Below are 27,378 nucleotides of genomic sequence, written 5' to 3'. Positions count from 1 at the left end.
TTTTGATTATTGAAATAATATTGAAAAAGATATTGTTCTGGGGTCGGTCCCTCAGTTCCATTTGAATTTTTGGTTCACCTTGTCAACTTCTGTAAAATGCCAGATGAGATATCAAGAGACTGCATTGGAGGCCAGGTGCAGTGGCTCACATCTGTAATCCCAGAACTTTGGGAGTCTGAGGCACGCAGACTGCTTGAGCCCAGGAGTTCAAGACCAGCCTGGGCAACACGGCAAAACCCTGTCTTTACAAAAAATACAAAAATAAGCTGGGCATGATGGCACATGCCTGTAGTCCCAGCTACTTGGGAGGCTGAGGTGGGAGGCTTGTTTGTGCCCAGGCTGAGGATACAGTGAGGCATGACTGCACCACTGCACTCCACCCTGGGCAACGGAGCAAGACCCTATCTCCAAAAAAAAAAAAAAGACCACATTGGAAATGTAGATCAGTTTGGGGTGTATTGCTATCTTAACAATATTGTCTTATAATCTATGAACATAGGATATATTTGCATTTATTAGATTGTCTACTTTTTAAAAACAATGTTTTGATATGGTGTATGATATTAACTACCTTTTGGATGTTAAATCAACCTTGCATTCCTGGGATAAATCCCAGTTTGTCATGAAGTATAATCCTTTTTATGTAGTCCTGCATCTCTGAACAACAGTGCCATGTCCTGAGAAATGTGTTAAGTGATTTTATTGTATGAACATCATAGAGTATACTTACAAAAGTCTATGGCATAGCCTATTACTCCTTGGCTACAAATCTGAACAGCATGTTACTGTACTGAATAGAATACTGTAGGCAACTGAATGTATTTGTGTATCTAAACACATCTAAACACAGAAAAAGTACAGTAAAAATACAATATAAAAGGTACAAAGCAGTACACCTCTATAGAGCACTTAACATGAATGAAATTTACAAGACTAGAAGTTGCTCTGGGGGAATCAGTGAGTGACTGTGAATGCCTAGCACATTACTGAACAATACTGTAGACCTTATAAACACTGTACACTTAGGCTAACTGTATAAAAAGCTTTTCTTCAATAAATTAGCCTTAGCTTACTGTAACTTTTTACTTTATATACTTAAAATTTTTAATTTTACTTTTTGTAATAACACTTAGAACACACATTGCACAGCTGTACAAAATATTTTCTTTATATCTTTATTTTATAAGCTTTTTTCTAATTTTTCACTTTTTTTGTTAAAAATTAAGTCACAGAAGCACACATTAGGCTAGGCCAACACCAGGGCAGGATCATCAATATCACTGTCTTCCACCTCCACATCTCATTCTACTGGAAGGTCTTCAGGGGCACTAACAAGCATGGAGCTGTCATCTCTGATGATAACAATGCTTTCTTGTAGAATACCTCCTGAAGGACCTGCCTGAGGTTGTTTTACAGTTACCTTTTTAAAAGTAAGTATGAGTAGATGCTCCAAAATAATGATAAAAAGTACAGTAAATACATAAACCAGTGACACATTTATTCTCATCAAGTATTATCTACTGTACATAACTGTATATGCTGTTTTTATGTGAGTGGCAACACAGGTTTGTTTACACCAGCATCGCCACAAACATGTAACACATTGCACTATGACATCACTAGGTGATGGGAACTTTTCAGCTGCACTATAATCTTACGGGACCACCATCATATATGCTGTCAATCATCGATCAAAATGTTATGTGGTGGTACATGACTGTATATTGCCGGATTTGATTTGCTTATATTTCCTTGGGCTTGTTGGATGTGTAGATTGCCCAAGTTTGGGGCATTATTAGCCATTATTTGCTTAAATATTTTTTCTGTCCCCTTCTCTCCTCTTCTGGTATTCCCATTATGAGCGTATCTGTGTCCCACATTTCTCTAAGGCTCCATTTATTTTTCTTCACTTTTTTCCAAGTCCAGAATTTCCATTTCTGTGTATAGAAATGGTGTATGTGTGTATTCTATACTTTATTGATATAGTCATTGTCATATCTCCCTTTAATTATTTAAACACAGTTTCTTTAATTTCTTTGAAGCTACTTATAATAGCTGCTTTGAAGTCATTGTTCACTAAGTTCAATATCTGGTCCTCATCAAGGTAATTTCTAGTCTTTTTTCCTGTGTATGAATCACATGTTCTTATTTCTTTGCACGTCTCATTTTTATTGCACTGAACACTTTAGGTACTACATTGTTGTAGCTCTGGATAACGATACTCTCTACTTGAGGATTTGTCGCTGTTGTTTGTTCACTTATTTGGTGATGTGGCTAGACTAATCCTGTGAAGTCCATTCCCCCAGTGTATAGCCTCTAATTACCCCATTTAGATTTTTTGTTAATTTGTTTTTATCCTTAAATCTGGCTCCCTAAGGGTCATCCTTAGGTCAGTACAGTTTAGCAGTCAGTCACTGATAGATCAGAAGTTGTGCTTAAGCCCCTTGAGTCAGTAAGATTTTTTTGTTATGTTTTGTTTCTGAGACAGTCTTGCTCTGTTGCCCAGGCTGGACTGCAGTGGGCAATCTTGGCTCACTGCAACTTCCGCCTCCTGGGTTCAAGCAATTCTCCTGCCTCAGCCTCCCTAGTAGCTGGGATTACAGGCACACACCACCACGCTCAGCTAATTTTTGCATTTTTAGTAGAGACGGGGTTTCGCCATGTTAGCTAGGCTGGTCTCGAACTCCTGCCCTAAGGGATCCACCTGCCTCAGCCTCCCAAAGTGCTGGGATTACAGGCGTGAGCCACCATGCCCGGCCCCAATAAGGTTTCCATTCTTTACTGTTTGCTCTGTAGCTTGGAGACTGCTTTTACACTTCAGGGAGTTTATAATTTTGTCTCACATTTAGTCAGGAACTAATAGCAAAGCAATGCCTTCTTCAGTTGCTTCTGAGAGAATGCAGATTTATGTATGTGTACACTTTTCCATATCACCAAATATGACCATGATTTTAGCAAGGCCTCCTTTGCTCTTTTTCTGATCTCCCTTTTAAACTTCTGGCTTGTCTTCCTCTACAGGTATTGTACCATGCTGTTAGTCTCCACATATTGCTAACTGGTTATCCTATTCTTTTGGGCAATTCTTAGCCGTAAGTTGCTCCACAGGCCAAATAAAGTCAGGCCTCTCAGGAAGGGCCAGGGTCTTGCCAGTTTTTAAGGCTTGCACTGACCCCCTCCCCCTTGGCAGAGCCTCTCTATTATGGAGCAGTATCTGGAGGAGATGGGAGTTCTACCTTGGACCATGCCCACTGGAATACTTCTTGCATAACAATAGCTCTTCTGCAACATGAATTTGGGTGGGAAAATGAGTGCAGTCTCTAGTTCAGTTGTTATGACTTCCACTATTATTGAGTTCTGTTAATTTTGAATAAGTTGAGTTTCAATTTTGTGAATCTTCTGATCACTCTCCAGATACTTTGAATGATTGCCTTTGCTAATTTTAACCAATGAAACAGGTATTTCCCTGAGAAGAAGTTCCACTGAATTATTCGCAGTGCCACCCAGAGGTCCCTCACATTCCAATTTTCAATTGATTATGCAGAAAGTGGTAATCAAGTTTGGGAATTTAACTTAGTCCATGAAGCTGATTATAAATGCAAAAATGATTCATTTCTAATTTTTAAAAGCTGGAATTAATGGTTAATTTAAAAAAATTATATACTATGTTTAACCTTATTACCCCAGGTAACAGTAAGTTGCATACAAACGGATGCAAGGGCAACATACAACACAAAAATATCAGTCCTGTTCAATTTCATAGGTGTCATTATATCCAAAGCTGAAGTACTCATAAATGGCCAGGATGTCAGTCTATTAAATACGTGCTCATTCATTCATACTTTTTGCATTTTGTCCAAAAAGGCTCAAGCAATCTGTTTGCCCATGAAGTTAAATTATAATAAATGCAAATTATCTCAGTAAGAATTACAGAGAATAACTTTTCTAGTAAACAATTCTACTATACTAATAAAAGTTATGTGTGACACCATAGCCTTACTTTTCTTTCCAGATCAACCCCAAGATCAAAAGGAAGGAGGAAGTATAATAAAAAGGAAAAAACTGGGCTGGGTGCGGTGGCTCACGCCTGTAATCCCAGCACTTTGGGAGGCCATGGCGGGCGGATCACAAGGTCATGAGATTGAGACCATCCTGGCCAACATGGTGGAACCCCGTCTCTACTAAAAACACAAAAATTAGCTGGGTGTGGTGGCATGTGCCTGTAATCCCAGCTTTAGGAGGCTGAGGCAGGAGAATCACTTGAACCAGGATCAGAGGTTGCAGTTAGCCGAGATCGCGCCACTGCACTCCAGCCTGGTGACAGAGTAAGACTCCGTTTCAAAAAAAGGAAAAAAAAGGAAAAAAATGTTAGATCTCTAATAGCAACTTTAGTATTCTTTAATATTGAACATTAGGTCAATAATAATGTCACCAATTCTACACAAACACTGGGTAAAGAAAATACTTTTTTACAACTGCAATAATAAACCAAATTTTCCATTTCTTTTATCTTCTCGACATGTTTTGTACCAAAGCAAAATAGCTATTCTTTATTTAACTATTACGGTTTTTGCCATGAAGAATCTTCAAAAAATATTTTTTCAGATAACTATATTTGGCTTATTTGCACTGCCATATAATCTTAAGTGAGTTAAAAAATTAAAAGAGGGCTGGGAGCGGTGGCTCATGCCTGTAATCCCAGCACTTCAGGAGGCCGAGACGGGCGGATCCCAAGGTCAAGAGATCAAGACCATCCTGGCCAACATGATGAAACCCCATCTCTACCAAAAATACAAAAATTAGCTGGGCATGGTGGCACGTTCCTGTAGTCCCAGCTACTCGGGAGGCTGAGGCAGGAGAATCGCTTGAACCCGGGAGGCAGAGGTTGCAGTAAGCTGAGATAGCACCGCTGCACTCCAGCCTGGTGACAGAGTGAGACTCCATCTCAACAACAACAAAAACAAACAAACAAACAAAAGTTAAAAGAGAAATATGCACAAAAAGAGGTATCCAGGGAATCATTATTGAACAAAAAGACAAACCTAAGGGAAAAATTATTTTTCATAAATTTAAGTTTATAAAAGTTTCTTTAATGATAAAATAATCAAATTCCTTCTCACAATGGAAAGTTCTACATGATTTTAAGGACCAAAATATCATGATTGAAAAGCAATATGGAAAGTTATTTGCAGTACAAGCTATCACATTTACTTAAAAAAGCAGCCAAAGTTGCTTTTTTCCAGGTATACAGGCAACATTCCACACCATTCAATACTACCTTCCTTTTGTGAAACATTTTCTTCTGGTGGCTTCCAGAATACCAGCCTCCTGATTTTTCTTCTAGGTCACTGGTGGGTCCTTCTCAGTCTTTTGCTGGTTCCTCTTCTTCTCTGCTTCTCAATGCTGGCATACCTTAGGTCTCTGTCTTTTGCCACCTTCTCTTCTCTAGATGTACTAGGTGATCTCATCCAAAGTCATGGTTATTCCCTAATGACTCTCAAATTAATTTTCCAGTCCCAAATAGTACTCTGAAGTCCAGACTTGGATATCCAATTGCCTACACGGCATTTCCAACCTAACACAGCCAAAACAGAATTTGATTCCACATTCCTCCAAACCTGTCCCTTCTCCAGTACACTTCTCAGAATTTCAGAGTTCACCCAATTGACAGGTCAAAAATCTGAGTCATCCTTTACTCCTCTCCTTCTTCCTCCTCATATCCAAGCTATCAGCAGACATTATCTTCTCTATTTACAAAACAGAGTCTGAATCCAACCTCTAACCCCTCCCACCTCAACATTTATCACACTAGTCCAAAACTGTTACCTAGAACACTATAATAACCTAAACAGTCTCTGCTTTTCTCTTTAATCTTCTTCACTCTAACCTTAGCATTGTAGCTCCATATTTCATAAAGGTAAATCAAATTATGTCACTCCTCTTCTCAATCTAATTGCTTCCCATTTACATATCCACGCCAGGCTATAAGGACCTGGCTTTCTTCCTTATGTCACTTCTTACCATTCTTCTCTCTTAATCACTATGCTGTAACCTTACTGGCCTCTTTGTTGTTCCTCAAACATGCCAAGTAAGTTAACATTTTAGGGCCTTTCCACTTGTTTTTTACCTTTGTCCAGAATGCTCTTTCACCAAATATTTATATGGCTCATAAACTTCCTTCATTGGGGCCTCTGCATATGTCATCTCTTCAAACAGGCTTTCCCAAACCATCTTATCTAAAGTTTCAACCCTTTCCACATTCTGTCCCAATGGGATTCATCCCGGGATACAAAGATGATTCAATATACACAAATCAGTAAACATGATATATCATGTTAACAGAATGAAGGGCAAAAGCCATATGATAATCTCAAAAGATACAAAAAAAGCATTTGACAAAATTCAACACATTCTATCCCTATTCCCTGCCCTTTCTTTATAGCATTTGATATATGTTATTGTCTGTCTTCTCCATTGGAATGTAAACTACATAAAAACAGGTACTTTGGGCTGGGTGCAATGGCTCACACCTCTAATCCCAACACTTTGGGAGGCCAAGGCCGGTGGATCACTTGAGATCAAGAGTTCGAGACCAGCCTGATCAACATGACGGAACCCTGTCTCTACTAAAAATACAAAACTTAGCTGGGCGTAGTGGCTGGCACCTGTAATCCCAGCTACTCGTGAGGCTGAGGCAGGAGAATCGCTTGAACCAGAAAGTAGAGGTTGCAGTGAGCCAAGATCATGCCACTGCACTCCAGACTGGGCAACAGAATGAGACTCCATCTCAAAAAACAAAAACAAAAAAAGCCCCAAGTACTTTGTATTGGTCACAACTGCGTAACCAGCACACAGAAGAGTACCTGGCACAGAGTAAGGAGCTCAATAAATATTTATTGAATCAATAAATGAGTCAATGGATGAATGGGATTTCTAGTCTGAACACCATCCAATAATATAGTTTAGGGTTTTTTTTTTTTTTTAATGAGGAAAAAAAGGAACCCAAGTATGCATCCTTAAAGACAAAAATTAATTCAGCTTGATTCTTCTCAAATTGAGGTAAATTTTTTTTTTTTTTTGAGACAGAGTCTCGCACTGTCGCCCAGGCTGGAGTGCAGTGGCACGATCTTGGCTCACTGCAACCTCCGCCTCCCAGGTTCAAGCAATTCTCCTGCCTCAGCCTCCTGAGTAGCTGGGGCTACGGGCACATGCCACCATGCCCGGCCAATTTTTTGTATTTTTAGTAGAGACGGGGTTTTACCATATTGGTCAGCCTCATCTCAAACTCCTGACCTCATGATCCACCCAACTTGGCCTCCCAAAGTGCTGGGATTATAGGCGTAAGCCACCACGCCCAGCAGGCAAAATTTTATAGTACATTTTCAGCAAGATATTCTAGCTATTATTTTTTTTAAACTTCAGAATTCCTTCTAAAAGTAAAATTTCAGTTAGTTTATTTAGTCCTTAACACTTAAAAACTGAAGCTACAGACACACACATACACATATACATATACAATACACACAAACAAAATAGACCAGTTCCATGAAATCAGACATATACAGGAACGTCTTGATTACCCAACAAATCCTCTTCCCTTCCTTCCCTCATCAAATTGCTATGATTGAAGGCCCAGGAAGTTACCAACTACTTAGGGCTTTTAGAGTCATACATGTTGCATCCTGTTAACTTGGTGCTAGTGCTGTTGTTCACAGTAAGAGAAATGACAATATCCCCAGAGGCAGCAAAGTATTTTGCATGTTTATGCCTGTGAATTAACTGTCACCACATATTGCCTGCTGTCTTCCATCAATGCAGCTCATAGTACCCCAAAATGTGAAAAAATCCTACCACAAAACAGATGTGTCTTTTCATGTATAATTTGGTAGAAGGCAGAGCCTGATGATGAAGGGGTCCATTTTTCACTGGTAGGCTAAAAAAAATCTAAATCTTTAAAAATCAGTTAGCCACACCAAGGCTCTCCTAAGCCATGAACAGAAGGCCAGTCTGAGTACTCCTTGAGGATGGCAATCTGTTAGTAAAATGAAAATGGGAACTCAAGGTGAGCCATTTTGCTCTAGCAATGAGGAGGGGGTTTTGTCCAGTATGCTCAGTTTATGTCGACATTCATTTAATATTGATTGTTGTAGTTTATGCCCTCTGCTCTGGGAACGGAAGAATGATGAACACTACTTCTTATAAAAAGTTTCAAGCCTTGTAACCCCTGTGAAAATAAATAGTCCAAATACCAGCTCCATTTCTTTCCCTGCAGGCACAGAAAAAGGAAAATTACTTATCAAATATTTTACTATGCTTTTTCTCTATTTCCTTCTCTTTCCCTAGGAAGAGTTTGCAGCATCCTGCATGCACATATCAAAATTAGTTCCGGGGGAAAATGAGCTCAGTCACTAAGTAACATTTAAACCAGAAAGTACCCAATTCCAAGGGCTAAACATCCATTTTATTATGTTGGCAAAAAAATTTAAGTACTACGCAATGGAAATGTGTCATCATTCTCACACTCTAGGAGATAACATAGGAGCCGATATTATTACATTACTGCCTATATTAAATATGTAAATAGCAGTTTTTGATAATGAGATAATTATATATGGTTTGTTTTTTTATTTTTTGAGATAGGATTTTGCTCTGTTTGTTGCCCAAGCTGGAATGCAGCAGTGATCACAGCTCGCTGTAGCCCCGACTTCCCAGCCTCAAGCAATCCTCCTGCCTCAGCCTCCCGAGTAGCTGGGACCACAGGCATAAGCCACTATGCCTGGCTAATTTTTTAAAATTTTAGTACAGGCATGGTCTTGCTACATTGCCCAGGATGATCTCAAATTCCAGGACTCCGGGTGCGGGGGCTCATGTCCATAATCCCAGCACTTTGGGAGGCCAAGGCGGGTAGATCACCTGAGGTCAGGAGTTCGAGACCAGCTGGCCAACAGGGAGAAACATCTTCTCTACTGAAAAAACAAAAATTAGCCAGGCATGGTGGTACACACCTGTAATCCCAGCTTCTCGGGAGGCTGAGGCAGGAGAATCACTTGAACCCGGGAGGCAGTGGTTGCAGTGAGCTGAGATTACACCACCGCACTCCAGCCTGGGGGACAGAGGAAGACTCCTTCTCAACAACAACAACAACAACAACAACAAAAAAATCCAGGCCTCAAGGGATCCTCCTGCCTCGACCTCCCCAAGTGCTGGGATTGCAGGCATGAGCCACAATGCCCGGCCTATGTACAGTTTTGTTACACCAGTCTCATTACAGTCACACTTTATATATATGCAACTGTAACTATCAAGAGTTATATCCTAGATAAGACTAGAAAGAATAAGTGCCAATAAATTCACATTAAAGTCATTGGAATGAATTTGGAACGCAAACACTTCATTTTGACTTTGTGGAGGCAGCAGGCTTAAGGTTTGGAAAAAAGGAAAGGCATAAATTCTCTTGATGAAATTAAGCTGTATGAAATCCCTCAACATGATGAAAGTAAATTTATTTACCTGAATAGAGCTCACGTTTACTGTCCTTTCTTCTGGGCTTTCCTTAAAAACAAACAAACAAAAAACAAAACAAAACAAAAAAGAAGTGGGGAGATATGGGGATAGAAATACTTGGTTAGTACAAATCATCAGAAAATTAAGATGGCACTTCACTTGCTCATTTGCAAAGTTCTATTCCTACCATCACTTTTGGATTCCTTTCAAATATCCATCAGCTTTAAGAAATAACATTTTAAAAATTATTGCTAAGTTAAAACTCCTAAACTTTGTATAACAGGCCGGGTACTAACCCAAACACCCATCAATCAATGAGTGGGTAAATAAACTGTGGCATATATATGATGAAATACTACTCAGCCATAAAAATGAATGAATTAATGGCATTTGCAGCAATCTAGATGGGATTGGAGACCATTATTCTAAGTGAAGTAACTCAGGAATGGAAAAAAAAACATCGTATGTTCTCACTCATAAGTGGGAGCTAAGCTCAGGATGCAAGGGCATAAGAATGACATAATGGACTCTGGGGACTCGGGGAAAGGGTGGGAAGGGAGTGAGGGATAAAAGACTACAAAATGGGTTCAGTGTATACTGCTCGGGTGATGTGTGCACCAAAATCTCACAAATCACCACTAAATAACTTACTCATGTAACCAAATACCATCTGTCCCCCAAAAACCTATGGAAATAAAACATTGAAAAATAATAAATAAATAAATAAACAAATAAATAATTGTTAATTATTTTTCCCTTTTAGCAATAAATCAATCTTCCTGAGGCTATTCCTTCCCCTTTCAGATGGGAATAATGGTGCCTAAACTTACAACCTTACAGGACTGCTTTGATAATCAAAGAGTCAATGTATATTGTGGTACTTAAAAAAAGAGGATAAGGCAGGAGCGGTGGCTCACACCTGTAATCCCAGCACTTAGGGAGGCCGAGGAGGGAGGACTACCTGAGGTCAAGAGTTCGAGACCAGCCTAACCAACATGGTGAAACCCATCTCTACTAAAAACACAAAAATTGGCTGGGTGTGGTGGTGGGTACCTATAATCCCAGCTACTCAGGAGGCTGAGACAGGAGAATTACTTGAACCCAGGAGGCAGAGGTTGCAGTAAGCCAAGATCGTGCCATTCCACTCCAGCCTGGGTGACAAGAGTGAAACTCTGTCTCAAAAAAAAAAAAAAAAAAAGAGGGTAAGTTATTAAACAAAGGCAAGGCAAAACATTAGTACCATCATAATAATTATTATCATTACAATCATTTACGGCTGCACTTGACTCACTTGTCTTTATGAAGTTCAACATTACCTCATAAAAGTCTTACATGACAATCTAGCCTGAGCTATTTTCCAAACTAAACTGGTCACTTATATGCTTTAACATTTTTTATTCAATAGTCAAATCTGTTTGTTTCCAAGAATCTATAAGACTTGTAAAAAGAGTTTTTGGTCGCCCTTCCTGAATTTAGTAAGCCTGTGTGCTATAGAGGGTTACAAAAAAAAAAGTACCCAGTAATGTGTAAAAGGGAATTGTTATCCATCACCAAACAGGATTTATTCTAAGAATGCAAGGTTGGTTAAACATCTGAACCTCAATTAATATAATATACCATATCAGTAGAATAGAGGACAAAAACCACAAAACCATGTTTATAGATGCAGAAAAATCGTTTCACAACATCTAACACCCATTCATAAAAAAAAAAACAAAACAAAAACATTCGGCCAGGCGTGGTGGCTCACGTCTGTAATCCCAGCACTTTGGGAGGCCGAGGTGGGCAGATCACCTGAGGTCAGGAGTTCAAGACCAGCCTGGCCAACATGGTAAAACCCCATCTCTACTAAAAATACAAAAATTAGCCGGGCGTGGTGGCAGGTGCCTATAATCCCAGCTACTTGGGTCACTGAGGCAAGAGAATTGCTTGAACCCAGGAGGTGGAGGTTGCAGTGAGCCAAGACTGCACCACTGCACTCCAGCCTGGGCAAGAAGAACGAGATTCCACCAAAAAACACCATTCAACAAACTAGAAATAGAAGGGCAGTTCCCCAACCTGACAAACGACAAAGTGAAATGTTTCTCCCTACGATTAAGTGGCCATTCTTGCCATTTTATTCGACATAGTACCTGAGGTTCTAGGCAGTACAATTAGGCAAGACAAAGAAAAGGCATTCAAATTTAAAAGGAAAAAACAAAACTATCTCTATTTGCAGAAGACATAATCTTGTATGTGGAAAATCCTAAGGAATATACCAAAAAGCTATAAAAACTAATAAATGAGTTCAACAACATTATGAGATATAAGATCAATATATGGATGCAGATCAATTGCATTTCTATATAATAGCAATAAGCAATCCAAAACTGAAATCAAGAAAAATATTCCATTTATGATAACATCAAAAAACACAATACTTAGGAATAAATTTAACCAAAGAAGTATAAAATTTATAATCTGAAAACTGCAAAATATTGTTGAAAAAAACTGAAGACCTACATAAATGGAACAACATATGATGTTCATGCATTGGAAGAATATTATTAGGATGGCAATACTATCCAAATTTCTACAGATTACAAGCTATTATCTATCAGAATAGCAGCTGGATTCTTTTTTTTTTTTTTTTTTTGAGACAGAGTTTTGCTCTTTCACCCAGGCTGGAGTGAAGTGGCGCAATCTCAGCTCACTGCAACCTCCGCTCCCCGGGTTCAAGCGATTCTCCCACCTCAGCCTCTCGAGTAGCTGGCAGCTGGGATTACAGGCATGTGCCACTACGCCTGGCTAATTTTTGTACTTTTAGTAGAGAAATGGCCAACATTTCACCATGTTGGCCAGTCTGGTCCCAAACTCTTGACCTCAGGTGGTCCACCCATCTCAGTCTCCCAAAGTGCTAGGATTACAGGTGTGAGCCACTGTGCCTGGCCTGGATTCTTTATAGAAATTAATAAGCTGGTTCTAAAATTCATATGGAATTTCAAGGAACCAAGAATAGCCAAAACAATCTTGAAAAAGAAGAACAAGTTGGGGAACTCATATTTCCTGATTTCAAATCTTACTACAAAGCTATACTAATCAAGACAGCATTTACTGGCATAAGGATAGACATATAGATCCATAAAATAGAATTAAGAGTCCATACATCTATGGTCCATTGATTTTAGACAAGGGTGCCAAGACATTTTAATGGGAAAGAGTAGCCTTTTCAACAAATGGTGTGGGTACATTTGTGTACTCACACACACAAAAATGAAGTTGTATACTTAAATCACAACATATACAAGAGATAAAACCGATTTTAAAAACCCAAATATGAGAGTTAAAACTATAAAATTCTCAGACAAAACAGAGGAGTAAATCTTTATAACCTTGGGTTAGGCAGTGATTTCTTAAGCTCTGACAACAAAAGCATAAGCAATAGGAAAAAAAAGTGAAATTTCATTTCATCAAAATTAAAAACTTTTGTAAATCAAAAGACATTAACAAAAAAGTAAAGACAACCCACAAAATTGGAGACAACTTTTGCAAATTACATATTTGATAAAGGATTTGTATCTAGAATGTAAAAGAACTATTATAACTTGATAATAAAATCACAAATAAACTCATTAAAAAATGAGCAAAGGGCCAGGTGTGGTGGCTCACACCTGTAATCCCAGCACTCTGGGAGGCCAACCCGGATGGACCATTTGAGCCCAGGAGTTCCAGACCAGCCTGGGCAATATGGTGAAACCCTGTCTACAAAAAATGAGTCAGGAGTGGTGGTGTGCACTTGTAGTCCCAGCTACTCAGGAGGCTGAAGTGGGAGGATCAATTGAGCTCTGGAGTTCAAGGCTGCAGTAAGTTGTGATTGTGCCACTACCCTCCATCCTGAGCTACCGAACGACCATCTCAAAAAAAAAAAAAAAAAAAGTAAGAAACTAAAAAACTTAAAAAAAAAAAAATTTAAACATTTCTATTCTGAATAGAATTTCTCCAAAGAAAATATATAAATGATCAATAAGCACATGAAAAGATGTTAAACATCAATAGCTACCATGGAAATGCAAATCAATACCACAATGAAATACCACTTCACACATCCAGGATGGCTAGAACCAAAAAAAAAAAAAAAAAAAAAAAAAAAAGATAAAAAGTGTTAGGAAAGAGGTGGAGAAAATGGAACTCTCACATACTGCTGATGGGAATGTGAAATGGTGCTGCCACTTTGGAAAACAGTCTGGAAGTTCTTGCAGTGGTTAAACATAGAGTTACCATATGATCTAGTATTCCCACTCTTAAGTATATATACCCAAGGTATATACACCCAAGAGAAATGAAAACATATGTCCACACAAAACCTTTTACAAGAATACTTATTCACAATCACCAAAAAGTGAAAACAACAAAAATGTCCATCAATTGATAAATGAATACAATGTGTCATATCTATCAAAGGAATATTATTTATCAGTAAAAACAAAGTACTGATACATGCCATAAGACAGCTGAATGCTGAAAACATTATGCTAAGTGAAAGAAGCCAGGCAGGGCACTGTGGCTCATGCCTGTAATCCCAGCACTATGGGAGGCTGAGCAGATTACCTGAGGTCAGGAGTTAAGAGACCAGCCTGGCCAACACGGTGAAACCCTGTCTCTACTAAAAATACAAAAAATTAGCTGGGCATGGTGGCAAGTGCCTCAGGAGGCTAAGGCAGGAGAATCGCTTGAACCGAGGAGGCAGAGGTTGCAGTGAGCCGGAATGGTACAACTGCACTCCAGCCCAGGCGACAGAGCAAGACTCTGTCTCAAAAAAGAAAAAGAAAGAAGCCAGTCACAGAAGACCACATATTGTATGATTTCATTGATTTGAAACTTCTAGAGGCCAGGCCGGGTGGGTCACGCCTGTAATCCCAGCACTTTGGGAGGCCGAGGTGGGCAGATCACAAGGTCAGGAGTTCGAGACCAGCCTGACCAACATGGTGAAACCCCGTCTCTACTAAAAATACAAAAAAATTAGCCAGGCATGGTGGCATACGCCTGTCATCCCAGCTATTGGGGGGCTGAGGCAGGAGAATAGCTTGAACCCGGGAGGCAGAGGTTGCAGTGAGCCGAGATTGCGTCATTGCACTCCAGCCTGGGCAGCAGAGCGAGACTCCGTCTCAAAAAAAAAAGGAACTTCTAGAACAGGCAAATACATAGATATATAAAGTAGATTAGTGTTTGCTTAAGACTGGGAGGTGGGAGGCCATGGGGAATGATAGCTAAGGGGTGTGATGTTTCTTTTGGGAATAATGAAAATGTTCTAAAATTGATGATAGTGATGGATGCACAGTTCTATGACTAAACTAAAAGCCATTGAACTGTGTATTTGTTTTTTGTTGTTCTTGCGTTTTGTTTTTTGTTTTTTTTGAGATGGAGTCTTGCTCTGTCACCTGGGCTGGAGTGCAGTGATGCCATCTCGGCTCACTGCAACCTCTGCCTCCTGGGTTCAAGTGATTCTCCTGTCTCAGCTTCCTGAGTAGCTGGGACTACAGGCACGTGCCACAACGCCTGGCTAATTTTTTGTACTTTTAGTAGAGATGGGGTTTTGCCATGTTGGCCAGGCTGGTCTCAAACTACTGACCTCAAGTGATCTGCCTGCCTTGGCCTCCCAAACTGCTACAATTACAGGCGTGAGCCACCCCGTGCCTGGCCTCATCATGCTATTCTACCTTTGTTATGTTTGACACTTTTCCATAACAAAAGGTAGATTTTTTTTTTTTTTAAGTAATAAGGTGCTAATGCTACGGTAAGGAGTTACAAGGCCAAAATATAGAAGATGATAACCCAAAGAAGTCAGTCTAATACTCAAAATCACTTTTGGCCTGAGGGAATTTGCCAATCCAGAGGAATTTGCTACCAAAGTGAACTGTACTTCCACGGCCTCAAAGAACTAAGGTAATTAAATTCAGAGCACAGGGTTTTCCAAAATTGGGAACTCTTATAAATCATGCCCCACTTTAAACTTGGAAACCCAATGGGCTATACTTTCAAGGTAAGACATAACCAGAAGTAAATTTGTCCTCTTACAAGCTTGCAGTCTGACCTCCTATAGTTCAGGGAATCTCAGACACAGAACTTGGATTAGGGTAGTGCCAGACAAAGAGCACCACTGGGTACCAGTAAGAAGCAAAGGCAAGTCCTCTGTGCAGAAAGATATCATTTCAGTGTTCAAATTATTTCTACAAAATAATAGTCCAAGTATCCAGCACATGGTCAAAGATAACCGGGCACACAAAGAAACAAAGCAGTATGAGGAAGAAGCACAAAAGAGGTATAAAAAAAAAAAAAAAAAAAAAAAAAAGCGGGGAACAGAAACAGACATTCAAAAACTTCAGACGATGGAATTATCAAATACAGATTATAAAACAATGCTTACTACGTTTAAAGAAAGGAAACACTGGATGGAAAAAACAAAAAGCAATAGAAATGGTTATCTCAAGGCAGAAGATGGTAAAAGATGGAAGAGGAAAGGACAGAAGAGAGATTTTCATAGTATAGAATTATGTACATTTTTACATATTTCAAAATAAAATCTAAAAACAAAAAGTAGCCAGGCACAGTGGTGCACACCTTTAATTCCAGCACTTTGGGAGACTGAGGCAGGCATCTCGCTTGAACTCAGGAGTTTGAGACCAGCCTGGGCAACATGGCGAAACTCCATCCCTACAAATATGAAAAAACTAGCCAGGAGCGTTGGCACACGCCTGTAGTCCCAGCTACTCAGGTGGCAGAGATGGGAGGATCACTTGAGCCCCCGAAGTCAAGGCTGTAGTGAGCCAAGATTGTGACAGTGCACTCCATCCTGGGGGACAGAGAGTGAGAATGACACCTTGTCTTAAAAAGAAAAATAAGGCAATCTGTAAAACATGAAAACAAACAGAAATAACAAATATACCTAACTGCATGTAAAATACAGTATGTGCACCTTACATTTGCAGAAGGATTTAGTCCAGCAGGAAAAAGACCTGCAAACATTTAAAATTTCATCTAGTAGCCTCATGTTAGTAGTAATATGAATATTATTAATTTGACACAGGTTTTTGTATATTGTATGATAAGTTATTATGAAGGCAAGAAAAGAGAAAAAGACAAGAAGAAATATCAGAAAATCACTATACTATAGTCTCTGAAATTCTTCTATGTAGTTAAAAAATATAATTCTTACTCAAATATTCAAATCAATCAATATGGTTTCAGAGGCTTATGTATTATTTTCCTCAGCATCTAGTCCTTGACTACATTTCAAAACCTCATCTCCTACCATGTTATAGTCTAGCCCAGTGGCTCTCAACTCTTGTTGTATATCAGAACTATTTAAAAGGTGGGTCCTGAATGTCACCCTAGAGTTATTAAATCAGAGTCTCAGCATGGGAGCAGCTAAGGATGTACACTTTGAAAAAGCACCACTGGCTGGGCGCGGTGGCTCATGCCTATAATCTCAGCACTTTGGGAGACCGAGGCAGGCAGATCACCTGAAGTCAGGAGTTCAAGACCACCCTGGCTAACATGGTGAAACCCTGTCTCTACTAAAAATATAAAAATTAGCCGGGCATGGTGGCGGGCACTTGTAATCCCAGCTATTCGGAAGGCTGAGGCAGGAGAATCGCTTGATCGTGGGAGGCAGAGGTTGCAGTGAGCCAAGATCGCACCACTGTACTCTAGCCTGGGCGAAAGAGCGAGACTCCATCTCAAAAAAAAAAAAAGCAAAAAAAAAAAAAAAAGCACCACTGACAACTCTGCTGCTCAGTCAGTGTAGAATCACCGCTCTAGCCCTACAATTCTACCTCATGTTCCTCAAACATGACAGGCTCTAACATAGGGGTCATCCAACCACAGCCCAAGACCAAAACTCTAGCTCAACACCTGGCTTTGTAAATAAATTTTTTACTGGAATACAACTATAACCATTTGTTTATGCTTTGTCTACAGTTGCTTTCATGCTACAATGATAAAGTTGAGTACTCTTGACACAGACCATGTGGCCTGTAAAATCTAAAATATTTACAATCTGGCCCTCTACAAGAAAAGTTTGCTGACTTCTGTTCTATATTTGCTCTGCATCTTTGCACTTTTCCTCAAACTCTGTTCCTATCTTGACAAGCTCATGTTCACGCTTCAAAATTTCAGTCAGCATCATTTCTGCAAATCCTGAACTTAGCACCCCTTTATATTTTTTCATCTCTGTACTTTCTCCTATTATATCACTCATTATTGTTTTTTCTAAGATGTCTGTTTAATGACTGCTTCCCTGACTAGATGTTAAGCTCTCTGACGACAACACTCAGAGGGTCTTACTCACTATAGTGCCTGGTTCATTGTATACGTATATTAAAATTTATTCAATGAATATCTCCCACACCCTGCACACTTTTTTTTCATTTTGTTAGATTTCTCAATGTTTCGGTCTGTTAAGGGAATCCTGAGTCCAACTTCTTTCAGGTTATTTGTAATTCCACCCTGTTGTCTCATCCATGCATTTCAGATACTACCATTTGAGTTCTTCTCCATGTCACACACACATAATGTTGAAAGTGACAGGGCTGAGAATTAAGTCCTAAAAGGACACACACAAACATAAACCCTCCTCCATTGATATCAATCCATTAAATCAGCAGTCTTTGACTAAGATTCTAACTCTAATTGTACTATTATCTAGCCTATATTTTCTATCTTGTCTAGAAGGATTTTATGAGAGCTTCCACATCTATGAAGCCTTTCCTTACATAGCACCACCTCTACCCAGGCAGGACTGGACTAATCACTCCCCCATCCTTCTTACAACTGAATCTTTTCTCATTTTGCCACACTGTATTAGAGTAATTTGTTTACAAGCCTATCTCTGCTACAAGCCCAAGCTCTCTTAGAGGACAGAAACTTACTTAAATTAACTGGAATCTCAGAGCCTAGCACAATGCCCAAAATTTAGTTGTTACTTAAAAAAAAATTACTAAACACGTGTCTTACAATTCAGACACATTAAATTTATGGCATTTCCTATATACGCCATCACAGTATTACAATACAAAATCTAAAAATTCTTTCAATACCCTTACCTGCAGCAAAAAGGAAACAGCATAACTCAAGAAAGAAGGATGATGGATTACATTTAAACTGTTTTTATATTCAGTCACTCCAGTTTTTTCTAGGATTTCAGGGTCAATATATATTCCTTTCCCAAAGGGTTTAGACGTCCACAGGCAACCAACCATTGATGTCAAATAGTGATTAAATTCTTGATAAGTCTTGCTGCTGAAATTGAACTCTGATTTTGTCTAACGGGAAAGAAATAAAAAATTGTCACTATCACCTATTTTCCCTTTCCTTCTTATTCCCATCAGGTCATAAATATCTAGACTTAATTTTTAAACAAAAGTGATTTAACACAGAGCTTTCTTATTCATACCTTTTGTACCAACTCATTTTTCTTTGCAGCAGTCAAATTTTTACGATACCTAACAGAAAAAACAAACAGAATGAAACATTTAACATGACTTTGAATATAATGCCTTTGAAATGGTAAAATTTAAAAAAAAATACATTTTAAATGTAAATATATGCAAATGTGCATATACACAAATATCCAGTGGTCTAGTTAAGGATTTTATCCTTTTGTGGTACATTCTCCTCAAGTGAAAATTAACAGAGGCTCAATAAATTGTATACTTAAGTTGTATACTTGACTAAATAAAAAATAAGCAATGAAAAATGCTTTCAATGTTTCACTATTAAAAATTTAATAGAATTCTCACTCATAAATGGGAGTTGAATGATGAGAACACATGGACACAGGGAGGAGAACATCACACACTGGGGCCTGCCAGGGGGTGGGGGGCAAGGGGAGGAAGAGCATTAAGACAAATACCTAATGCATGCAGGTCTTAAAACCTAGATGATGGGTTCATAGGTGCAGCAAACCACCATGGCACATGTATACCTACGTAACAAACCTGCACGTTCTGCACATGTATCCCAGAATTTAAAGTAAAATAATAAAAAAAAAATTAATAGAGGCTCAAAAGCAGTCACTGATATAGAATATATTTTCCTAATGTTAAAAAAAAAAAAGGTGCAGCAGAAAGGATAAAGGGGAAATTCTTGTCTGAGAACTATTAACAACTAATTAGTTTTTTTTTTTTTTTTTTTTTTTTTTTTGAGATGGAGTCTCGCTCTGTCACCCAGGCTGGAGTGCGGTGGCCTGATCTCAGCTCACTGCAAGCTCCGCCTCCCGGGTTCACGCCATTCTCCTGCCTCAGCCTCCTGAGTAGCTGGGACTACAGGCGCCCGCCACCACGCCCGGCTAATTTTTTGTATTTTTAGTAGAGACGGGGTTTCACTGCGGTCTCGATCTCCTGACCTTGTGATCCGCCTGCCTCGGCCTCCCAAAGTTTTTAAACATTTTAACCTTGACACATTCCTACAAGTTATGCCAACAAGGTCTACACTAAGCTGAGCATGGTGGCTCATGCCTGTAACCCCAGCACTTTGGGAGGCCAAGGTGGGTGGATCACCTGAGGTCAGGAGTTCGAGACGAGCCTGGCCAACATGGTAAAACCCTGCTCTATGAAAAATACAAAAAATTAGCCAGGCGTGGTGGCAGTCGCCTGTAATCCTAGCTACTCAGGAGGCTGAGGGGGAGAATCGCTTGAACCCGGGAAGCAGAGGTTGCAGTGAGCCAAGATTATGTCACTGCACTCGAGTGATAAGAGCGAAACTCCGTCTCAAAAAAAAAAGTCTACACTTATGGACTGAAGAAACTAATTTCAGTCCACAAGTGAAAGAATTAGAGGAGACCAGAAATAATACTTACAGTTTCACATAATTGGCAATAGCTCCCCTTATCTCCCAGAAAATGTTATTTTTACCAGAGAAGCTACAAACACTCAAAGCAATTATCACCAAATGACTAATTTTTCCTGAAGACACAACAACTAGAATGAACAACGCTGAGTGCAACAGTACCATTGCACAACAAGTCCTTAACTATGAATTTTTTTTTTATTCCGTAGCCACAGCAGTGGAGGAGTTAAAAACAACACGGCTACCATGGCCTCATATCAGAAGGTCATGTCCAAAAGCAAGCCACATTTCCGATTTCCAGAGGCCCTGGCAGAAGACGAGTAGGAATATTTATTGTATTATAGCTGAAAGAGGAAGAGAGAATTATAATACATTGTTTCATAAAATGGTAAAAAGGCTTTGTACCTGTGCATAATAAAACACAGCTGGTTCAGGATGCTGGTATCCAGGCTGAGGAGTGCAGAATAGAAGATCCCAGGAGGAAACAACACCACTAACGGAAGGTTATAATTTATATATATGTCACACACCTTGGAGGAAGAATGATAACATCAGTATATAGAGTATTCCCCAGAACTCCTCAACTAAGTTCACCCAAAGAATCATCAGTATAAGATAAGCAATAATATAACATTAGCTTTGGACATGCCTAACTCCTAAATAAACAAGTAACTACAAGCTTGCTTAAAATATACTTCACCAAACATCAACCACACTATAGAGGATTATTTCCAGAAGGCCATTACTCAAATCTTTCATTCTTTGGCGGGGAAAGGTCTTAAAGTTAGGGGACAGGGTAGATTAAGGAAGTATTTCTTTCTCCTTAAGTCCCATAATACTTACTTATCATATGAGTTAGCTGTCAACCTAGAAAACAAAGGAGCATGCTTCTAAGCAAATGCATAACACAAGACAACTAGGTATTAGTAAAGAGAGGAAGCTGGGAAAAGTGAGACTATAATGGATACTTCATGGATAATGTTAAATTGGTGCAAAAGTAATTGTGGTTATTGCTATTGTTTTCAATGGCAAAAACTGCAATTACTTTTGCACCAACCTATAGTTCTGTCCAGGTCATATACTATAAAACAATAAAAGGGTACTAGGTAGCAAGAGAAGTAAGGCAGTTGAAAGGTAGAAATTGAGATCTGAAGAAACAACAAGATATTTTTGGTTTCTGCCAGGGTTGGGAACGGGATGAACAAAAAATAATGCTAACAATAGACTTCTCTCTAGGGCCAGTATTAACACAGGTCAATGTAGTGGTACCTGGCCCTAAATAAAGGCATTTGTCTTTCCACTTTGTTTATGAAAGTGAGTTATTCTGGGGAGAAAATAATCATGAACTTCAAAATGTGAGGTTATTTTAATGATGCTAATAAGATCATAGCCCACCTTAATGGTTGTACATAAAATTTAAACAATAAGCCAGTAAAGTGGACAGCCTTCACAAAAATCCAAATGGGGAAAATGTAATGTGTACTACCTTCTCATAGAAATCCAAAATAAAGTGCAGCAAGAAAGTACTGTTGCTCTCCAAGCGCATTGCAGTAGTGGATAACCACCCTACATAGTGGATCAGTTTAGACACAGAGTTCATGGATCCACCCAAAGTTGTCTCTCTGCAATAAGAAACCATAACATTCAGATACAGAGTAAGAATAGTGTTCACAATTTCCAAGCTAAAGCTAAATAATATAAAGCAAAAAGTTGGTGAAGATTTTAAAAACTATCAGTGCTCCAATGTATAATTCACTTTTTAAAAAAATCACAGTGATTACTCACAAAACTACACTTAGCCCTCCAGGGAACCATTAAGATGAATTCATAGAACATTCTAAGCAATCAGACTCTACTAGTAAATACCAGAGAAATAAAGTATTAAGCTCCAAGCAGATATGAAAATTCTCAAGTGAGATATATAAAAACCATTAGAAAAATAGGTATTCCATTAAAAGTTAAGTGGGGAAAAAAAGTTCACATAAAAGTGACATGAAAAATTCAGGGCCGGGCACAGTGGCTCACGCCTATAATTCCAGCACTTAGGGAGGCGAAGGTGGGGGGCTCTCTTGAATACAGGGGTTTGAGACCATCCTGGGCAACATGGCAAAAACCCCGTCTTTACAAAAAATACAAAAATTAAGTGAGGTGGTGGCGCATGCCTCTAGTTCCAACTACTCAAGAGGCTGAGGTGGGAGGATCACTTGAGCCTGGGAAGCAAAGGTTGCAGTAAGCGAGATTGCACCACCGCACTCTAGCCTGAGCAACAGAGCAAGGCTCTGTTTAAAAAAAAAAAAAAAAAAAAATTCAAGCCAGGTGCAGTGGCTCACACCTGTAATCCCAGCACTTTGGGAAGCCAAGGCAGTTGGATTACTTGAGGTCAGGAGTTTGAGACCAGCCTAGCCAACATGGTGAAACCCTGTCTCTACTAAAAATACAAAAATTAGCCAGGTGTAATGGTGGGTGCCTATAATCCCAGTTACTCGGGAAGTTGGGCCAGGAGAATCGCTTCGGGAGGTGGAGGTTGCAGTAAGCCAAGATCATGCCACTGCACTCCAGCCTGAGCAACGGAGCAAGACTCTGTCTCAAAAAAAAAATTCAGGATAAAATGTGAAAATGAACAAAATGATACAGTAAACTAGAAAAAATGAGAACTAATTTATCCCAACCAAATCAAAAGTGATTTAAAGGAATAAACATTAAAATGACTTTAGGAATCATTTCCTATACTGTCAGTAACACTGCAACACAGATCGAAGGAAAACTACAGTACACAAATCAAAACTCAGTTTTGCCTTAATTCCTGAGCTAAAATGCTATTAAACATATTTTCACTTGAATTTGGCTGGGGTCAGTGGCCCACGCCTGTAATCCCAGCACTTTGGGAGGCCGAGGCAGGCGGATCACCTGAGGTCGAGAGTTTAAGACCAGCCTGGCCAACATGGTGAAACGCCACCTCTACTAAAAATACAAAAATTAGCCAGGTATGGTGGTGCACACCTATAATCCCAGTTACTAGGGAGGCTGAGGCAGGAGAATCCCTTGAACCCAGGAGGTGGAGGTTGCAGTGAGCCAAGATCATGCCATTGCACTCCAGCCTGGCCTGGGCGACAGAGTGAGACTCCATCTCAAAAAAAAAAAAAAAAACATTATATATATATATATATTTTCACTTGAATTCAATTCAACCCTAAAAGGGAATTAGCAAAATTTCTGGCATCTTTTATTCTTCTAGTAAAAAAGCAGATCTGGCTATTTTATATTATCCCTGGATCAATGAATGGAGTCTCTTACAGCACATATGGGTATTACTTCAATCCATCCATCTACTCACCACTGTCCTTCAATCTTTGACAATGTTAAATGGATTAGGAAAAGACTTACAAATTTGAATTCATAGCTTTGCCCTCCTATCTAGGTAGTTAACAATGGTTATGCATAAGGAAAAGAACATGTATAATCTTAGAGTTTCAGAGATGATGATAACTCTACTACTGCCCACCACGATAATTCAGTGCCGAGGCAATCAAGGAAGGATCAGGAGACCATTCAAATAGGTGAGCAACTACACATAGCCAGCTGGCTATTTGCAAAACTATATCCTTTTTTTTTTTTTTTTTTGAGATGGAGTCTCACTCTGTCGCCCAGGCTGGAGTGCAGTGGCGCAATCTCAGCTCACGGCAACCTCCTTCTCCCAGGTTCAAGCAATTCTCGTGCCTCAGTCTGAGTAGCTGGGATTACAGGCATGCACCACCACACCCAGCTAACTTTTGTATTTTTACTAGAGACAAGGTTTCACCACATTGGCCAGGCTGGTCTGGAACTCCTGACCTCAAGTGATCCGCTGGCCTCAGTCTTTCAAAGTGCTAGGATTACAGGCATAACTGTATCTTAACTATGATTTTTGGTAGCACTTGGCAACTGTGTCTGAAATAATTTGAAACAATGACAATTGCTCAGCACAGCCTCTTTTGAAGTGTTTCTCCACAAGACACTATTGGCATTTTGGATGAAACAATTCACTGTTCAGGACTGCCTCCTACTTCCCACCCACTGGAGCACATTGAGCATCCCCATCTTCCACATACTAAATGATGGTTGCAACCTCTTCCCAGTCACGGTGACAACCAGAAATGGCCCCCTTTGAGAACCACTGTTGAGAAGTTTTCTACCCTTCTCTTTTTATGATATATAACTACAATTTACTCCCTTTTTGACAGTGATATGGCATATGGTTACATGACAAAAATAGGGCATTATACCTATATTTACTAAATAAAAAGAATTATTGAAAACTTGAGCTATACTATATAATGCCAAATATTGATATGGCAAGCAAAATTATCCACATGTATCTCCATTTATATAAGAATTTTAGAAAACAGAATTCCTTTTTAAATTGTCTACCTTAACTTATGACACTAATAAAAGAGGAATCCTAAGATTTTTGAAAAGATAATACAGAAATTGTAAGGCAGCTATTTCAGGGGTACCAGAGACTTACATTGCAAATCGGCCAAAGATTATAGATGCAAACATACTATTTTGTCAAATCTCTTGCCCATCTGGGGGAATAGAGAATGAATAAATATGGGTTCAGGCTCAGCAGCCCACAGAGGGGAATGCAGGTTAGGCAGAACCACAAGTAAAAGAGAGGAATTTCGGACTGGATGTGGTAGCTCACGCCTGTGATCCCAATACTTTGGGAGGCCAAGGCAGGAGGATAGCTTGAGCCTAGAAGTTCAAGACCAACCTGGACAACACAGTGAGACCTTGTCTCTACAAAAAAAAAAAATTAGCCAGACGTGGTGGTGCATGCTTGTGGTCAGAGCTCAGGGGCTGAGGTGGGAGGATCGCTTGAGCCTGGGAGGTCGAGGCTGCAGTGAGCTAAGACTGCGTCACTGTACTCCTGGGAGACAGAGCAAAACCCTGTGTCAAAAAAAATAGTGGGGAGGGGGGATGGTGGAGGCAATTTCAAACATACTATTCTTAATGTAATTTAGATAGAAGAGATTAAAAGTTTAAGTGGAATTTCTTTATAATAGTGGTTCTTGGCCAGGCACAGTGGCTCACACCTGTAATCCCAGCACTTTGGAAAGCTGAGGCAGGTAGATCACGAGGTCAAGAGATCGAGACCATCCTGGTCAGCATGGTGGAACCCCATCTCTGCTAAAAATGCAAAAATTAGCTAGGCGTGGTAGAGAGCACCTGTACTCCCAGCTACTTGGGAGGCCGGGGCAGAAGAGCTCGAACCCGGGAAGCGGAGGTTGCAGTGAGCCAAGATTGCGCCACTGCACTTCAGCCTGGAAACAGAGACCCCGCCACAAAGATAAGATAAGATAAGATAAGATAAGATAAGATAAGATAAGATAGTGGTTCTCAAACTTCGGCTTGCACCAGAATTATGGTAGCGTTAAAACAGATTACTGGGCCCCAACTCCAGGATTTAATTCAGTAGATCTAGGGCAAGACCTGAGATTTGCATCTCTAACAAGTTTCCAGGTTATGCTGATGATCCAAGGACCATATTTTGAGAAGCACAGCTTTACAAGATGTTTACTACCCACTAATGCTCCATTTCCTTCTAAAAGTGATCAGGTGTATATGGAAACAATGTAATAATGAATATGAAGAATTAAAAACAATTTTCCAGGTCTTAAGAAGCTTCTATTCTCTATTCTCCTACCAAAATAGGAAACTACTATGGGGATAAGAACATACAGAAAAATTAGTCTGGGCTCATCTTTTAGCCAAGCTAACCACCAGCTATTTATAACTGAAGCTAAGGGGAATTTGAACATTGGTTAGATATTTAAAGATACTAAGAACTACTGGCCAGGCACAGTGACTCACGCTTGTAATCCCAGCACTTTGGGAGGCCAAGGTGGGTGGATCACTTGAGGTCACGAGTTCAAGACCAGCCTGGCCAACATGGTGAAACCCCATCTCTACTAAAAACACAAAAATTAGCCAGGCATGGTGGCATGCGCCTGCAGTCCCAGCTACTCGGGAGGCTAAAACAGGAGAATTGTTTGAACCCAGGAGGCGGAAGTTGCAGTGAACTATCATCACCCCACTGCACTCCAGCCTGGGCAACAGTGAGACTTTATCTTAAAGGGGGAAAAAAAAAGAACTGCTAATTTTTTAGGTGTCATACTAGTACCATTTTTTACAGTTGAAATGGGAGCTGAGTTTTGCTTAAAAATAATCGAAGAGAAAGGTGAAAGGTATTATAGATGAAAAAAGGTTAACCAAGAGTTGATAACTGTTGAAGATGGGTAATGGACACAGAAGGGTAACACTGCAGTGTTTTCTCTACTTCTGATTATATTTGCAATTTTCTATAATGTAGTTTGTCAAATGTCAAAAAATAATGTGACTGATAATAGAATTTAGAAGAAGCGGCCGGGCGCAGTGGCTCACACCTGTAATCCCAGCACTTTGGGAGGCCGAGGCAGGCGGATTACCTGAGGTCAGGAGTTCGAGACCAGCCTGGTCAACATGGCAAAACCCCATCTCTACTAAATATACAAAAAAAACGTAGCTGGATATGGTGGCACATGCCTGTAATCCCAGCTACTTGGGAGGCTGAGGCAGAAGAATCATTTGAAGCTGGGAGGTGGAGGTTGAGGTGAGCCGATATTGCGCCTCTGCACTCCAGCCTGGGTGACAGAGCAAGACTCTATCTCAAAAAAAAAAAAAAAAAAAAAAGAATATAAGAGAAGGCAAAGATTTTAAGTAGAAAGAGTCAAAACAACCTGATTATGCCGTTCCTTGAAATTTAGTCTTTTTTACTTTGAAGGTAAAGCACACATTTAACAAAAACTTAGGGCTCTTATTTTAAATGCCAAAGTTAAGATAAATTAACACACATAACCAAAATACAGCACAGAAACATAAAAACAAAGTTGTACGCAAAATTACGTTACAGATTTTTCTAGCTGTCATGTAAATTGGCTTTAAATGTAAGAATATATTTTATAAAATGAGTTAAACTGAATGAAAGTCAAAGTTGCAAATTCTAATCTTAGCTCTCTAGTGTTTTCTTGTATT

General features: G+C 39.5%; 1 protein-coding gene across 6 annotated transcripts in view; it reads right to left on the bottom strand.

Moving 5' to 3' along the window:
* Positions 1 to 7,425: 7,425 nt before the first annotated feature.
* Positions 7,426 to 27,378, bottom strand: part of CENPI (centromere protein I) — a 65,804-nt gene continuing 45,851 nt past the window's right edge. For 3 of the 6 annotated variants that reach the window (XM_045383258.2, XM_065538715.1, XM_065538716.1), the window contains 6 exons: positions 21,812 to 21,947; positions 20,731 to 20,855; positions 18,932 to 18,980; positions 18,582 to 18,800; positions 9,508 to 9,549; positions 7,426 to 8,263 (listed from right to left, as the gene is read on the bottom strand). In XM_045383258.2, coding sequence (XP_045239193.2) covers positions 8,129 to 8,263; positions 9,508 to 9,549; positions 18,582 to 18,800; positions 18,932 to 18,980; positions 20,731 to 20,855; positions 21,812 to 21,947 — 706 coding nt within the window. In that variant the 3' untranslated portion in view covers positions 7,426 to 8,128. Of the gene's footprint in view, positions 8,264 to 9,507; positions 9,550 to 10,152; positions 10,187 to 10,554; positions 10,674 to 18,581; positions 18,801 to 18,931; positions 18,981 to 20,730; positions 20,856 to 21,811; positions 21,948 to 27,378 lie in introns of those variants that run through there. The other 3 variants (XM_045383259.2, XR_010584472.1, XR_012430359.1) reach the window with 3 other exon arrangements.

The sequence above is a fragment of the Macaca fascicularis genome, chromosome X, assembly GCF_037993035.2.
Source record: "Macaca fascicularis isolate 582-1 chromosome X, T2T-MFA8v1.1".
Taxonomy (NCBI): Eukaryota; Metazoa; Chordata; class Mammalia; order Primates; family Cercopithecidae; genus Macaca; species Macaca fascicularis.
This window is presented reverse-complemented; position numbering and strand designations above follow the sequence as displayed.